This window comes from Apium graveolens, chromosome 8, assembly GCF_009905375.1.
Source record: "Apium graveolens cultivar Ventura chromosome 8, ASM990537v1, whole genome shotgun sequence".
Lineage (NCBI taxonomy): Eukaryota > Viridiplantae > Streptophyta > Magnoliopsida > Apiales > Apiaceae > Apium > Apium graveolens.
The window spans coordinates 234,787,883-234,803,169 of NC_133654.1; the positions used below are offsets into that span (position 1 = coordinate 234,787,883).

Here is a 15,287-nt window from a genome sequence, read left to right on the forward strand (position 1 = left end):
TTGTTATTTTTATGTTAATGCACTTTTCAATGATATAAATTATAAATGATATGTAAATAACATATTTTTGGTCTATTATAATAAAGATGTATCATAGGTATTTATAATTCATGTATCATAGATATTTATAATTCATTTTTTAGCACCGATTAAAATAAAAATAATATTTCATTACTAAAAGTTAAATTATTGAAAAAATATACACAATCAATACATTTTAAAACATGCAAAATTCAAAGTAAACAATTATTTGAAACAAAAGGAGTAAGAAAGTGATAGGGATAAATAAATTATGTTTGTATAATTAAATACTGCATTAATTGTACAAACTGTGGGCTGCTAGGCCCAATAAAAAGATATATGATACTCAGACCAGAAAGGTTAAGCCTGATGGACCAGATCCGGCCTGATGGAATAAAAAAGGCCCAAAAGCCCTGATTATTAATTAAATTCGTAATTAATTAATAAGGGACAAATCAGATGTTGAAAAGAGTCCCGATAAGGATATAAATCCTTGGAGATTAGCCTCAAGGGGACCTAAAAGGATAAGGAATCAGTTTCCTACTACCTAGGACTCCAAAGTCCATTCTAATTATGAGACTTGCCCACCAAGTCTCCTATACCAAGTCCAATTCAAGGACTCCCAACATCTATATAAGGGGTCTCACCCCCACCAATCAGAACTACGTTTTTTGGCTTGATTCTCTAATTCACAAAGATACGTAGGCATCTCGTAAAGGCAGATTGAGTCACGAAACACGAGAGCAGCCATTAAAGGCCTTGAGCTCCCGAATCTTAGTATTAAATACAGCAAGTAATAACCTTGGTTTTTTATCCATAACATTTGGCGCCGTCTGTGGGAACACAACAACAACCATGGCGAGAACACGGAGAACAATTGGAGCTCTAGAGGAAGGAACACCATTAGAGACAACCCAGGTGATTTCATCAACCGTGGAGGTTCCTCCCCATTCAACTTATGCATCTACTCAGGAGGAAGCCCAGACAGGGGCAACTCAACCCCAGCTACAAGGGACAACTCCCCCGATTCAAGGTACGAATCCTCAAGTTCAACAAATACATATACCTGTGAATTCTCGACCCGTCGGGTATGAATATTCAACTATTGTTACTACTAACCCCCCTTATGGGATGCCCCTTCACCCTGAGGTTGGAGGAAGCGGATATGCTGGGCGAAGCGAAGCACGAGGGCGGTCGCCCCCCTATATACGAGGTTTGGATCCTATCCCTGAGGATCGAGAATTTTCTGGTCCATACACTGAGAGAGACTCCGAATCTTCGGATGATGAAGTGGCCCCGAGAAGGAGGCGTCCTGGAAAAGAGCCAATGGCCGATGGAAGGCAACGCCCCCAAAGCACCCCAGGGGCGAATCCCCAAGAAGTGCAGGAAAAGATCAGGGCTCATGAGGCTGAAATCCAAAGGCCGGGGCGTGATTTGGAGGCTCACCAAGCCACCAGACCCCACATACCTCCTAGGGGGAGAAATCCTCCTCCTATCATAGACCTGGATGGTCCGGTAAGAAGAAGGGCTGCTGTCCCAAGAACTGATCCAAGCAATCTCCTTCCCCTTGGGATCCTGATGATCCAACTCCACCCTTCACAGAAGAGATAATGAATGCCCATATCTCAAGAAAATTCAAGATGCCCACTATCAAAGCCTATGATGGCACGGGAGACCCCGCTAATCATGTTAGGACATTCTCTAATGCACTGCTGCTGCAACCCGTGAATGATGCTATAAAATGTCGGGCCTTCCCTCAAACCCTGTCGGGTATGGCTCAAAGATGGTACAGTCGCCTACCCCCAAATTCTATTGGATCATTCAGAGAATTAAGTCAGGCTTTTATTAAGCAATTCATCAATGGAAGAGTCCATGAGAAAAGTTCAGCATCTCTTATGAGTCTTGTGCAGGGAGCTAAGGAATCCTTAAGAGATTACCTGAATCGTTTTACAAAGGAGGCTTTAAAAGTCCCAGACCTTGATGATAAGGTAGCCATGATAGCACTGCAACAAGGAACTAGGGATGAGTTTTTCAAGATGTCTTTGGCCAAACGACCCCCTGAGAGCATGTTGCAGCTCCAAGAGAGGGCAGGAAAGTATATCAAGGTTGAAGAAAGTATGAGGAAGACCGTAGTAAGTAATGAGCCCACTGGAGGCAAGAAACGAAAAACTGATTTGGAGTATATCGCTAAGGACAAATATCCTAGAACCGAACAAAACCCTGATTCAACCCCCAAGAAGGGAGGACCTGGGCAAAAGTTCACTAAATACGCTAAGCTGAATGCTCCCATAAGTCAGATTTTGATGGAGATTGAGAAAGACAGAGATATTCGCTGGCCTAAGCCCTTGAAGGCTGATCCCGCCAAGCTAGATAAGGGCAAGTATTGCAGGTTTCACAAAGATGTTGGCCATGACACCGATGAGTGTAGGCAATTGAAAGATGAAATTGAGTTTTTGATTCGAAAAGGAAGATTGAACAAGTATACTGGAGATGGAGGGGACAGAAATAATAATGGAAGGAAGAACTTTGAAGATCGTAGGAGGGACCAAAACGATCAGGGGCGAAACCCCCAACCTAGAGGACCAGTTATAAACACCATTTATGGAGGGCCGAGACCTCGAGGGCCTGTGATAAACACGATCTTTGGAGGTCCAACTGCTGCTGGATTGTCCAAAAATTCCAGAAAGGCATATACTAGAGAGGTTATGCATATTGTTGGAGAAGCCCCGAAGAGGGCCAGGACAGAAGTAACATTAGCTTTTGATGATTCCGACCTAGAGGGTGTGAAGTTTCCCCATGACGACCCACTGGTCATAACACCAATAATAGGAAATAGCCCGGTTAAGAGGGTCCTTGTGGATAATGGTGCTTCTGTGGATATCTTGCTCCACGACACCTTTCTAAGGATGGGGTATAACGACTCCCAGTTAACACCAACCGACATGCCGATATATGGATTTGCTGGAGTAGAATGTCATGTGGAAGGGATAATCAAATTGCCAACCACCATAGGTACGGAGCCAAGGCAAGCAACGCAGCTGGATTTCGTGGTGGTAAAGGCTAGTTCAACTTATAATGCTATCATGGGGAGAACAGGGATACATGCCTTCAAGGCAGTCCTCTCTTTCTACCATTCAGTCATGAAGTTTCCCACCCGAAACGGGATTGGAGAAGAGAGAGGAGATCAAAAAATGGCTAGAAGCTGTTATGTGGCCTCTTTGAGGGCAGATGGAGTCGGGGGGCAGGTTCTTCCTATTGAAGATATGGATGTTCGAGAAAATGATGAGAATAGAGGAAGGCCAGCAGAAGAATTGGTTTCGGTTCCTTTAGACCCCGAGAACCCTGAGAGGACGACTTTCGTTGGAGCCACATTAGAGGAGCCCCTTAGAGGGAAGTTAATGAAATTTTTGCAAGAAAATAGTGATGTGTTTGCATGGTCAGCAGCTGATATGCCAGGCATAGACCCGGAGTTAATAACTCACAAGCTAAACGTAGATCCAAGTCGGAAGACAGTGAAACAAAAGAAAAGAAATTTTGCCCCGGAAAGACAAGAGGCTATAAAGCAGGAAGTGGAAAAGCTCTTAGAGGCTGGTTTCATTGAGGAGATTCAATTTCCGGAGTGGTTAGCAAACCCTGTAATGGTAAAGAAGGCTAATGGAAAGTGGAGAATGTGTATAGACTTCACCGATCTGAATGATGCATGCCCCAAAGACTGTTTTCCGCTGCCTAGAATTGATACTTTGATTGATGCCACCGCTGGACATGAGATGCTGAGTTTCATGGATGGGTTTAGCGGATACAACCAGATCAAAATGCATAAGGATGACATTCCAAAGGAATCATTTATCACTGACTTTGGTGTTTATTGTTATCTTGTTATGGCGTTTGGTCTCAAGAATGCAGGAGCCACCTATCAAAGGTTGGTAAATAGAATTTTTAAGGATCTTATTGGTAAGACTATGGAAGTCTATGTTGATGACATGTTAGTCAAGAGTCTAGTAAAGACTGATCATATAGCCCATTTAAGGGAAGCTTTTGAGGTCCTGAGGTACCACAAGATGATGTTGAATCCGACGAAGTGTGCTTTCGGAGTAGGATCTGGAAAATTCTTGGGATTGATGGTCTCGAAGAGGGGAATTGAGGCAAACCCCGATAAAATAAAGGCAATCCTGGACATGGAACCCCCCAAAACTGTCAAGGATGTTCAGAAGCTCACAGGAAGGGTTGCTGCGTTAGGACGATTCATCTCCAAGTCAGGAGACAAATGCTTGTCATTTTTCAAGTCACTAAAGAACATCAAAGACTTTGTATGGAGTGAGGAAAATCAGAAGGCATTTGAAGAGTTAAAGAAGTATATGGGCCAGGCCCCGTTGTTGGCCAAGCCAGTTCTGAATGAAGTTTTATTCTTGTACTTGGCTGTTTCAGAGAGCGCCTTGAGCGCCGTGTTGGTTAAGGAGGAACTGAAAGTCCAGAAACCCGTATACTATGTCAGCAAAATTTTGCATGGTGCTGAGTTGAATTATTCAGCCATTGAGAAATTCGCTTTAGCCTTGGTAATGGCTTCAAGAAAGCTGCGTCCTTATTTTCAAGCTCACCAAATTGAAGTGCTAACAAATCAGCCACTGAGAAATATCATTCACAGTCCCAAGGCAAGTGGGAGACTGATTAAGTGGGCAATAGAGTTGGGAGAGTTCGATCTCAAGTATAAGCCACGTACGACCATAAAAGCCCAGGCACTAGCTGACTTCGTGGTGGAATGTACCATACCCAACCAAGAAGTCGGGGGGTAGGAAGATACCATACCTCAAGACAAGGGAGTCGACAATGGGGACAAGTATAAAGAATATTGGGTTCTCTATTTTGATGGAGCATCAAAAATAAATTCCAGTGGAGCAGGGTTGGTTTTGCAAAGCCCTGATGGATTCTTAATTGAGTATGCTATGAAGCTAGACTTCCCAACCACAAACAATGAGGCAGAGTATGAAGCCCTGATTGCTGGCCTTGGTCTAGCTGGGACACTTAGAGTCAAAAACTTAAAGGTCCGTGGAGACTCGAAGCTGATCATATCCCAGGTAAAGGGAGAATTTGAGGCAAGGGATGATACGATGGCTAAGTATGTTCGCCTAGTAAGGGCTGTGATGACCCAATTTGATGAATGCCATGTTGAACACATTCCAAGGGAAGAAAATGCTAAAGCAGATGCGCTATCAAAGTTTGCTTCATCTGAGATTGAAGAAAGTTCAGGAAGTGTGTACTTCCGTGTTTTGAAGACACGAAGCATAGATGTTAAGCTTGTGGCTCCCATAGGCTTGGGGACGTCATGGATTGATCCCATCAAGGCTCACATTCAGACCGATTGGTTGCCAAGCGATGCAATTGAGGCACGGAAGTTAACTGTTCGAGCACTAAGGTACTCTTTGATAGATGGGATTCTATATAAAAGATCTTTCGTGGTTCCTTACTTGAGGTGTCTCAGGCCCGATGAGGCACGCTTAGCTCTTGAGGAAGTGCATGATGGTATTTGTGGGCAACACTTGGGGGGCAGGGCCTTGGCTCATAAGATAACCCGTTTAGGCTTCTATTGGCCAGAAATGATGGCTGATGCCAAAGAATATGTAAAGAAGTGTGATCGCTGTCAGAAGCATGCACCAGTCGCCAGACAACCCCCCGAGATGCTGACCTCTATCAACTCACCTATTCCCTTTGCTATGTGGGGGATGGATATTCTAGGGCCTTTTCCTATGGCCACAGCACAAAGGAAGTTTCTGATTGTAGCCATTGATTATTTCACCAAGTGGATCGAAGCCAAACCTTTGGCCAAAATCACAACTAAGCAGGTTGCACAATTCCTGTGGGAAAACATTATGTGCCGATATGGAATTCCCCGTATCCTCGTCACTGACAATGGAACACAATTCAACAACGAGGAATTCAAGAAGTATTGCGAAGAAAATGAAATTGAGTTACGGTTCACCTCTGTGGCTCACCCGCAAGCCAATGGGCAAGCGGAGGTAGCAAATCGGATAATCCTGGATGGACTAAAGAAGAGGATCGAAAAGTCAAGAAATAATTGGGTGGATGAGATACTTCCCATATTATGGGCCTATAGGACTACCTGTAGAGTCACGACAGATGCAACTCCTTTCATGTTGGCATATGGGGCAGAAGCAGTAGTTCCCGTGGAGATATCACATTCCTCTCCAAGGATTCAGGCTTTTGATGAAAAAGAAAATGAAGAAGGGCAGAAGTTAGCCCTGGATTTAATCGATGAAGTGCGAGATAAAGTACATGCGAAGATAGTAGAATATCAGAAAAAAGCTTCATTCTACTACAACTTAAGGGTTAAAGAGAGGTTTTTTAAACAAGGTGATCTAGTTTTGAGAAAAATAGAGGCTTCTGGTGTTGGACAGAAAGGAAAGCTCGCCCCAAATTGGGAAGGGCCGTACAGAGTCAAGAGCGTTCAGGGTAGAGGAACCTACAAGCTGGAAACAATGGATGGTTTTGAAGTCCCGAGGACCTGGCATGCACAAAACCTGAAGGTTTACTACGTGTAAGATAGGCTAAGTACGATTCTCACTTGTCATTGTGACAAATAGATTTAAAAGCACCTGGAAGCTTTGCTTGCGTAGAATTTTATATTCCAGTAGAATTTACGATGTCTAGTTATTATTGATTAGGGTCGAACCCATGCTGTGTAAGGTTTTGAAAAACCAGACTTCATATTAAAGAGCTTGAAATTATTTCAATCCAAGGATGTTTAAGGTTCAAATGCATATTAAGATTGTAAAGTTAAAACAGAAAAAGGCTAAGAAAAGCAACGTATAAAACATAACCCCGAAGGGTAACAAGTGCTGATATAAATAAAGTTCAAAAAGAAGGTATACAAAAAGCTAGGCCTTGGAAGGCTGAGATTCCTCAGAACCACTATCCGAAGTCTCTTCGGAAGTTTCAGTCGTTTCTTCGGACGTCTCGGTCGTCCCCTCCGAAGTCCCTGTAGAAGTTCCCTCAGCAGGAGATGATGGCTGTTGAGGCGCTGCTTTGGGAGATTCTTCCACCCTGGCCTTCTTAGCGACAGGCTCGAATTCCTCCTCGGAGGAATCTTCCTCCTCTCCATCCTTGATCATGCCAGCAAGCTTTTCAGTAACACCTCCAAGCTCTGGAACCCGCACTGGGCAAGGAAAGGGCGACTGCTCAAGGACCTCGGGAAACTCATCCTGGATGGCCTCCACAGCAGCGTCCCAGCCTTCCTTATAGCTAACAGGATGAAGAAGGGCGTCATGCTCCACCATCAAGTCTTTGAATTCTTGAGTGTCCATCCAGCCATCAAAGGCTTTTTCCTTCTGCGCCTTCAAGATGACATTTTCAGCCCGGGCCGTCTCCAGGTCAGAAGTGGAAGAGGCCAATTGAGCTTCAAGGGCCTCAATTTTTTGATTGGCCTCCTCCAACTTCTTGTTGGCATCTTCCAGGCCAACCTTCCAAGCCTTGGCTTGGTGAATTGCCCCTTGAAAATGGGCGTTAGCCTGCAAGAGAAAACAACAAAGGTTTAGAAAAGAAAGAAAAGAGAATTGTAAAAAGCATAAGTAAAGTACGTACCGTCGCCAGAGCTTGGGCTCCAAACAGCTCATTCCCCTCCAAGTCCTGTTGAAGGACAAAATCTTGATAATCCACCGGGGAAATGGAATGCTTAGACCATTCCTTGGACAGGGCCGTGCTGCCCACAATTGAGTCATTGCCCCGGATCCCCCAAGCAGGTTGAAAATAGGCACCTGGCCTCTGCTTGGTGCGCAGAACTTGGCTGGGGCCTTCCTCATCTGGCTCCGTCGCCTGAAGAAGGAACTTCGGGAAGCGGTCACCCAGTCGAGGGTCCTTAAAGATCTTCCCGGCCCTCTTCATCCTGGTTGTCTCCAGGTCCTTCGGCTTGGTAGCCTCCTCAATCTTCTCAGCCACTGCAACAAACAAAGTCAGTTGAAAATCAATGAAATAAAAGTGCAGGAAATAAAGGAGATAAGAAAGGGAACTTACTTTTCTTATTAACGGGCGAAAGGCCGCGTTCTACCAGGACGGTCTCCCGGATAAGGTCCCAACAATGGGAAGTGCCGTTGTCTTGCGTAAGGAGGTTGAAACCTCTAGCCTCCTCCTCAGACAAAGTTATGTCATTCGGGCTCCCGTCTACGGCCAGCCCAAAGGATGATCGAAACAGGGAGCCCCAATCTCCACCTTCCCAAATAACAAACAAAAAATCTTTCTTCCACCCCAAGTTGTTATCAGGGATGGACTTCCCATTCACGATATGGGGGATAGTGGGGCGCTGGTTGATAGAAACCCAACCCGGACTTTTATCAGGGCTGTTTTTAAACTGAAAAATCTTCCTGAAGACAGCAACAGATGTGGGGACGTTGTGCTTGGCGCATTGCGACAGATAGCACAGAATCAACCTCCAGGAATTAGGGGGAAGTTGGCAAGGGCTGATGCCCACATCAACCAGTAGCAAAGGAATGAATGGATGAAAAGGGAGTCTAATACCTGCCCTCAAAGTATCCCTATAGACGCATAGCGCGTCCTTCTTCCACTGACAGGCCCTGTCGGCCGGACCCGCAAGAACCAGCTTAAAAGGCTCCTTAATTTTGAAGCAGCTGCTCAACTTTTCCAGCTCCTTGGGATCCCGTAAAGCACTGATATGATCGTGCGCGTCCAGATGCGCATCAGACGGATACGCGTCCCCTCGAGTGTTGATCATGTCGATTAAGGAAATATACCTCGATCGAATAGGAAAATCATTGGACTTTCTAGCCACGTTCATCTTTGCCAAACGAGTCATTCTTTTGTCAGCCATCTGAAAAAAGTATGAGGCACGTAAATAGGCTATCTTAAAATGACACACAATGGAAAAATAGAAACGAAAAGCAAAGGGAAGAATCTTACCTAAAGAAGCACTCCTGAAAAAGGCTTTGAGCTCCGACTTGCTGTTATTGCTCTGAGAATCTTAGCAGGAGGATAAAGAAGAAAACTAAGAAATGAGAAAGTGAGGAGTAATAGCCTTTCCTCATTCCTTTATATAGGAGGAAAAAGAAGTTGAAGGGACGAAAAGCCCATTAAGAACAAAGGCCCATAAGAAGAGGCCCAGAAAAAAGAACATTCCAGAATATACCTAGGAATTCTAGGGCATTCTAAACAGGGTGTGTTAAGCCCAGCAATATTTGATAAAGCCCAATGAGAAGGCCCAGTAATATTTGACAAAGCCCAATAAAGAGGCCCAACAATATTTGATAAAGCCCAATAATAGAAGCTCAGTAAAATTTTATAGGGCCCAACAAAAAGGCCAGGCCCAAATCCAATTAGGATTTGGAAAATACAATACCCTAAATTAAAGCTAAATAAAGAAGGCTAGTGAAAGACCAGGAACCAGGTCGAAATCCAGGTCGTGAATCCTGCCCGAAATCTTTCGAGCAGACACCCGAAAATAACGGGTAAAAAAGACCAGAATCCAGGTCGAATTCCAGGTCGTGAATCCTGCCCGAAATCTTTCGAGCAGACACCCGAAAATAACGGGTAAAAAAGACCAGAATCCAGGTCGAATTCCAGGTCGTGAATCCTGCCCGAAATCTTTCGAGCAGACACCCGAAAATAGCTGGAATAACGGGACTGAATTGAGGTCGAAGCTTCGACCAGGAATGAGGTCGAATAAACCAAGCATCTTTCAAAAAATGGGGATTAAAAACCCAGGTCGAAGTTCGACTAGGATCCTGGTCGAATTTCAGGTCGTGGATCCTAGTCGAAATCCTTCGACCAGGAAACAAGAAAATCAAGGAATTTTCGAACAGAATTCAGGTCGAAATATCGACTAGAATCCTAGTCGAAATCCTAGTCGATAGGCATGACAAGAAGCTAAAAAAAAAAAAAAAACGGGGTGGAATTTTCGACCTCGATCCAGGTCGAATTTTCGACTAGGATCCTGGTCGAATTCCAGGTCCTAGATCCAGGTCGAAAATTCGACTAGGATCCTGGTCGAATTCCAGGTCGTGGATCCTAGTCGAATTCCTTCGACCAGGATGACAAGGCTGACCCCTATTTTCGACTAGGATCCAGGTCGAAATTTCGACTAGGATCCTGGTCGAAAAAAGGGCTGGAAATTTGAAGAATCCAGAAAATAGGGAAAATTCCAGAAAATAAGGAAAAAATCCCAGAAAATCCCAGAAAATTAGGGAAAAATCCCAGAAAATTAGGGAAAAATCCCAGAAAATTAGGGAAAAATCCAGAAAATAAGGGAAAAATCCCGGAAATAAGGGAAAAATTCCTGGAAATTAAGATAATTCCTGAATAAAAGGAAAAATTCATTGTAAATGTGTAGGTCGCTCCACACTTTACGAAAAAATGAAACCCTGTAAGGGAACAAATAGACTTAACTTCTGCGAAACCTAATCAATGTTTCCCAAAAGTTGGGGGCAAATGTTAGGGATAAATAAATTATGTTTGTATAATTAAATACTGCATTAATTGTACAAACTGTGGGCTGCTAGGCCCAATAAAAAGATATATGATACTCAGACCAGAAAGGTTAAGCCTGATGGACCAGATCCGGCCTGATGGAATAAAAAAGGCCCAAAAGCCCTGATTATTAATTAAATTCGTAATTAATTAATAAGGGACAAATCAGATGTTGAAAAGAGTCCCGATAAGGATATAAATCCTTGGAGATTAGCCTCAAGGGGACCTAAAAGGATAAGGAATCAGTTTCCTACTAGCTAGGACTCCAAAGTCCATTCTAATTATGAGACTTGCCCACCAAGTCTCCTATACCAAGTCCAATTCAAGGACTCCCAACATCTATATAAGGGGTCTCACCCCACCAATCAGAACTACGTTTTTTGGTTTGATTCTCTAATTCACAGAGATACGTAGGCATCTCGTAAAGGCAGATTGAGTTACGAAACACGAGAGCAGCCATTAAAGGCCTTGAGCTCCCGAATCTTAGTATTAAATACAGCAAGTAATAACCTTGGTTTTTTATCCATAACAGAAAGTATTTCCCCAACATTTTTTTTGAACATAAGTACATAATTCACATTAACCTTTCATACTGAACTACATTAACAAAATCTATAAAATTTAATAATTATTATTATGAAGGATTTGATGGTTCAAAGCTCACAGTCAATAATCAAATTAAATTAAACTAAACAAACTATAACCAATATGTCACATGATGCAGAGTCTAGAATAAAATATAACTAGTTTTAACCTCATGTACAAAAATAAAAGATTATTTTTATACAGACCCTTACTTGTGTGAAAATTTACATAATTACAAAATTTATTTATTCAATAAAACCTACGACTTTAATGTTAAAATACACTATATTCTAAGGCTTATGTACGTATTTAATTATTAATTTTTTTCAGTTATTAATTTATTAAAAAAAATTCGAACTTTATTAAAAGAATAATGGCAACGAGTAGCACACAGGAAAATATCCATGTTAAGAAAACCGTAAAGCAACTGTAATGCCTCATTTGAGAGTCTAGAGAAGCAATTGGATGCCCAGGTATATAAAAAAAATTTAATTCACACACACACTAACAAACTATGTTGAGGATTGTAAGTAATAGTGCTGTTTTAAATCCTCTTTACAAACAAAACATGTATACAATTGTTAATTATCATGTATATTGTCATTTTAGCTCAACCCCATTATCTAATTTAGCTTCTAGTGTGTGCCAAACCAATGTTGCAATTTTCTGGGACTTAAATAACAAACCCCCCAAATCAATTTCAATTTTCGATGCTGCGTTTAGGATAAAAAAGGCATCTTTAACATTTGGGGTTGTTAGGTATATGGCTGCTTTTGGTAATCGAAACTTGTTGAATTCTGTTAAATTAGAGGGTAATGTAGTTAAGGGAAATGTGGGTGATGTGAGTGGTGGAGGGGTTAAGCCGGAGCCGAGTTTTTGTGGGGTTTGTGGGAGGAGGTTTTATAATAGTGAGAGGCTTGTTAATCATTTTAAGCAAGTTCATGAGGTGGAGCAGAGGAAGAGGGTGAGTCAGATTGAGTCAGCGAGAGGGAGTAGGAGAGTGAAGTTGGTGGGGAAGTTTTCGATGAAAATGGGGAAGTATAGGAATGCGGTTAGGGAGGTTTTGAGTCCGCATGTGGGGAATGGTTTGTCGGATGATTTGAAGAGGGCGGGGTTTGGGGTTAAGGTTGTGTCGGATAAACGGGATGTGGCGGGTGAGGAGTTGGGTAAATGTGTATCGAATGTGGTGGATATGAGGCAGGTTGAGTGTGTGGTGATTGTGTCTGATGATCCGGAGTTTGTCAATGTTTTGAAGGAGGTCAAAGTGAGGGGGGTGAAGACTGTTGTTGTCGGCGATAAGCAAGATGGAGAGTTGAAGAGGGTTTCCGATGCTGCTTTTTCTTGGCAGGAGATCATCTTAGGAAAAGCGAAGAAAGAATCTGTGTCAGTTGTGGGGCGTTGGAAGGATCGTGATGTTTTGAAAAGTTTGGAGTGGTCGTATAATCCAGAAACAGAGAAAACTCAGTAATGTAGTGCACAGGTGGGATGCAGAGAGCTAGAATATGCAGTATTTTGGATGAGGGCAACAAGAAAACTGATGAACTACTTTTTCTATACTAGGAATTGTATTGGGAAGTTGCTGAAAGCCAAATTGACTTACCAGAAGGTATATACTAATCATTCTGGCTCTGCAGTGCACTATATTATAGTCTATACTCAAATGTGAAAACTTTATATTTGCACAATGACAAATATTGTTCTTTGAGAATATGTAACGGCAGTACTTGAGAAGCATTAATTACATATTTGGAAAGCAGGGTCTGGATCAACAATGTGTAGAGTTTTTATTTCATTATAGCCCTATATTTCAAAATATAGCATTAATAATTCATTAATATGCTCCTATAGCAATCACTTGTCCCTTTGACATAGTTATTAATTATCACTACACTCACACAATATTAATAGGTAGTATTTTTTACAAGAATTAATCAATTATTGTTTAATGAGGTTTTTCTAATATATGTAGTCGATAAATTGTACATAGCATTTGTAGAGTTGTGATTATAACTTGTTTATCCAAGAGAACTTACTTCAAATATGTATCAAATTCTACAATACTCAAGCTTGTTATTTTATAATTTGAATGAATTTGTAACTCAGCTTGAAAATAGGGACTAATTGAACTAGGTGGGTAATTATTTTTCGAATGAGATCGAAAATCGGATAAATAAATATTTGAAAGTCAAAGTCAAAAGGGGAAACATGAGAAACTTCAAGTACTTGTGCTGGACAGCTTAAAAACACTTTGGTTGTATAGAAGGCCAAAGGGGTGCTGGTGCACAGAATTGCCCTGGGTGGAGAGAGCTTGTTAAAGTTGGCATGGGGAGAGAGCTTGTTAAAACCAAAGTGTGAATTATTACAAGTTATATACCTGTTTTCTGTGCCCAGTGTTTCTCCCTGGGTGGAGAGAGCTTGTTAAAAGGAACAAGAATTATTACAAGTTATATACCTGTTTTCTCATTCAAACTGATAGTTCTGCTAGAATGTTGGCATATTGCAAATGCACTCTATATTCCTAAATATGAGTTGAAAAACAGGGATAGTATAGTTTTTTACCTAATTAGGGCGTAGAAAGGGATCCCAATCTAGGAAGCAGGGATTCTTCGGTCACCCAACGAATCCCCGTATCCTCACGCACCCCCGTATCGGATACTCGGATTCTCGGGAACACTCCGATGTTCAATATTCTTAAAAATTCTCAACTAAAATACATATTTTTTTAATATTTATACTACATATATAAGTAATTTTAGTTTAAATTCTTGTTTTATAGATGCTTATATCATGTATTTGATACAATTTGCATAAAACTATTAGTTTTGTTAATAGATTTCATCATTTATAACATCAAAAATATATATTTATAATAAATATATGTGCCGTATCCCCCCGCACCCGAATCCTCATATTATTTTATTTACCGAATCCATGTATCCCCGCACTACGCACCCGCATCCCCGCACCCGTATCCTTGCTTCTTAGATCCCAATGCTTTGCAATACTTAGCTGATTACCTATGTCTATATTGATTTGTAATATCATTTATGCTTGTGTGCACACTGAAAAGGGGTTTCACTTATTAATAAAGAATGTAGATTTATATTTACATGAATTCCAGTCTTTGATTAATATTTAAGATATATATAATGTGGCTTTTTGTTATATCTATGTAGCAGATACATTCTTGATGTGTATGAGATTTTGCTTGATATTGGTTGGACTCTATCTTTGCAGGTTTTATATAATTAGATCAACTAGTATTGCTTAATACTGTCTTTAACATTGTGGTACCTTTCAATTTCTTTAAAAGATTGCCATCAAGAACTACAGGCATGTTATAAGCACAAGTCGTTTACTATGTTCCTGGATTAGCGACTAAACATGTTGCTGAAAGTAGATGGGACAATATCAAAGAAGGTGAAGCATCTGCATACTAATTCTGTAAAATCTTTTATAATTTGGCGCACAGTTAACTGCTGCCAGCAAAAGCCAGGGACATTGATCAGAGAACCATTTTAACTAGATGGCCTTGGGTTTCAGAGTTTTACATTTTCTTGTATTTGTTATGTTTACAAGGTTGGATCATGTTATGTTTCTTTACAAGATAGATAAATGATGTTTAGTGCTGAGGTACATTTAATTGCATTTCCGAGTTTACATATATTCTCAGATTATGAGATTGGATGTTCAGATTATATCTTTTTGTTTATGTTCTTCATTTTATCTTGTTGTATAGGTTTCTATACACATAGATGTGTTAACCTTATTCCATTATGGATATCGTTTTGAACCAAACAGCATGGCAACAACACTGTAGAAATTGGCTTGAATGACCAAATGTGATCAAAGTCTAATTCACATATTCCCTTTGTCCCATTGAATTGTGTACATTACTTTTTGCATACTTTTCGATACTCATTTAAAACATAATTTTATAATATTTTTTAAAGAAAAATTTCCGAATAAAAGTTTAATGTTTAAACTTTTATTCAAAAAAAAGTTAATTTTTTTTATGAAATTATACATTATAAAAGTCTCGAAATACGTGCAGATAGTGAACATATATTATTCAATGAATATACGGAGCGGAGGTAATATTATAATTAAAAAGTTCAAATTTTCTATTAGAATAAAATGCCATATAGGTCTTTATTTATTTGTCAAAATATAGCTCTTTGTTTAAAACTATTGTA

General features: G+C 40.9%; 1 protein-coding gene across 2 annotated transcripts; it reads left to right on the forward strand.

The window, feature by feature from the left end:
* Positions 1–11,490: 11,490 nt before the first annotated feature.
* LOC141679048 (uncharacterized) lies at positions 11,491–14,812 on the forward strand. Of its 2 annotated transcripts, none has more exons than XM_074485530.1 (2): positions 11,491–12,697; positions 14,329–14,812. In XM_074485530.1, exon 1 carries the CDS (start codon positions 11,606–11,608, stop codon positions 12,557–12,559), a length of 954 nt encoding a protein of 317 aa, XP_074341631.1. In that variant the 5' UTR covers positions 11,491–11,605; the 3' UTR covers positions 12,560–12,697; positions 14,329–14,812. The 2 variants fall into 2 exon arrangements, with proteins under 2 accessions (XP_074341631.1, XP_074341632.1); XM_074485531.1 differs by having other exon boundaries at positions 14,405–14,812.
* The last annotated feature ends 475 nt before the right edge of the window (positions 14,813–15,287 follow it).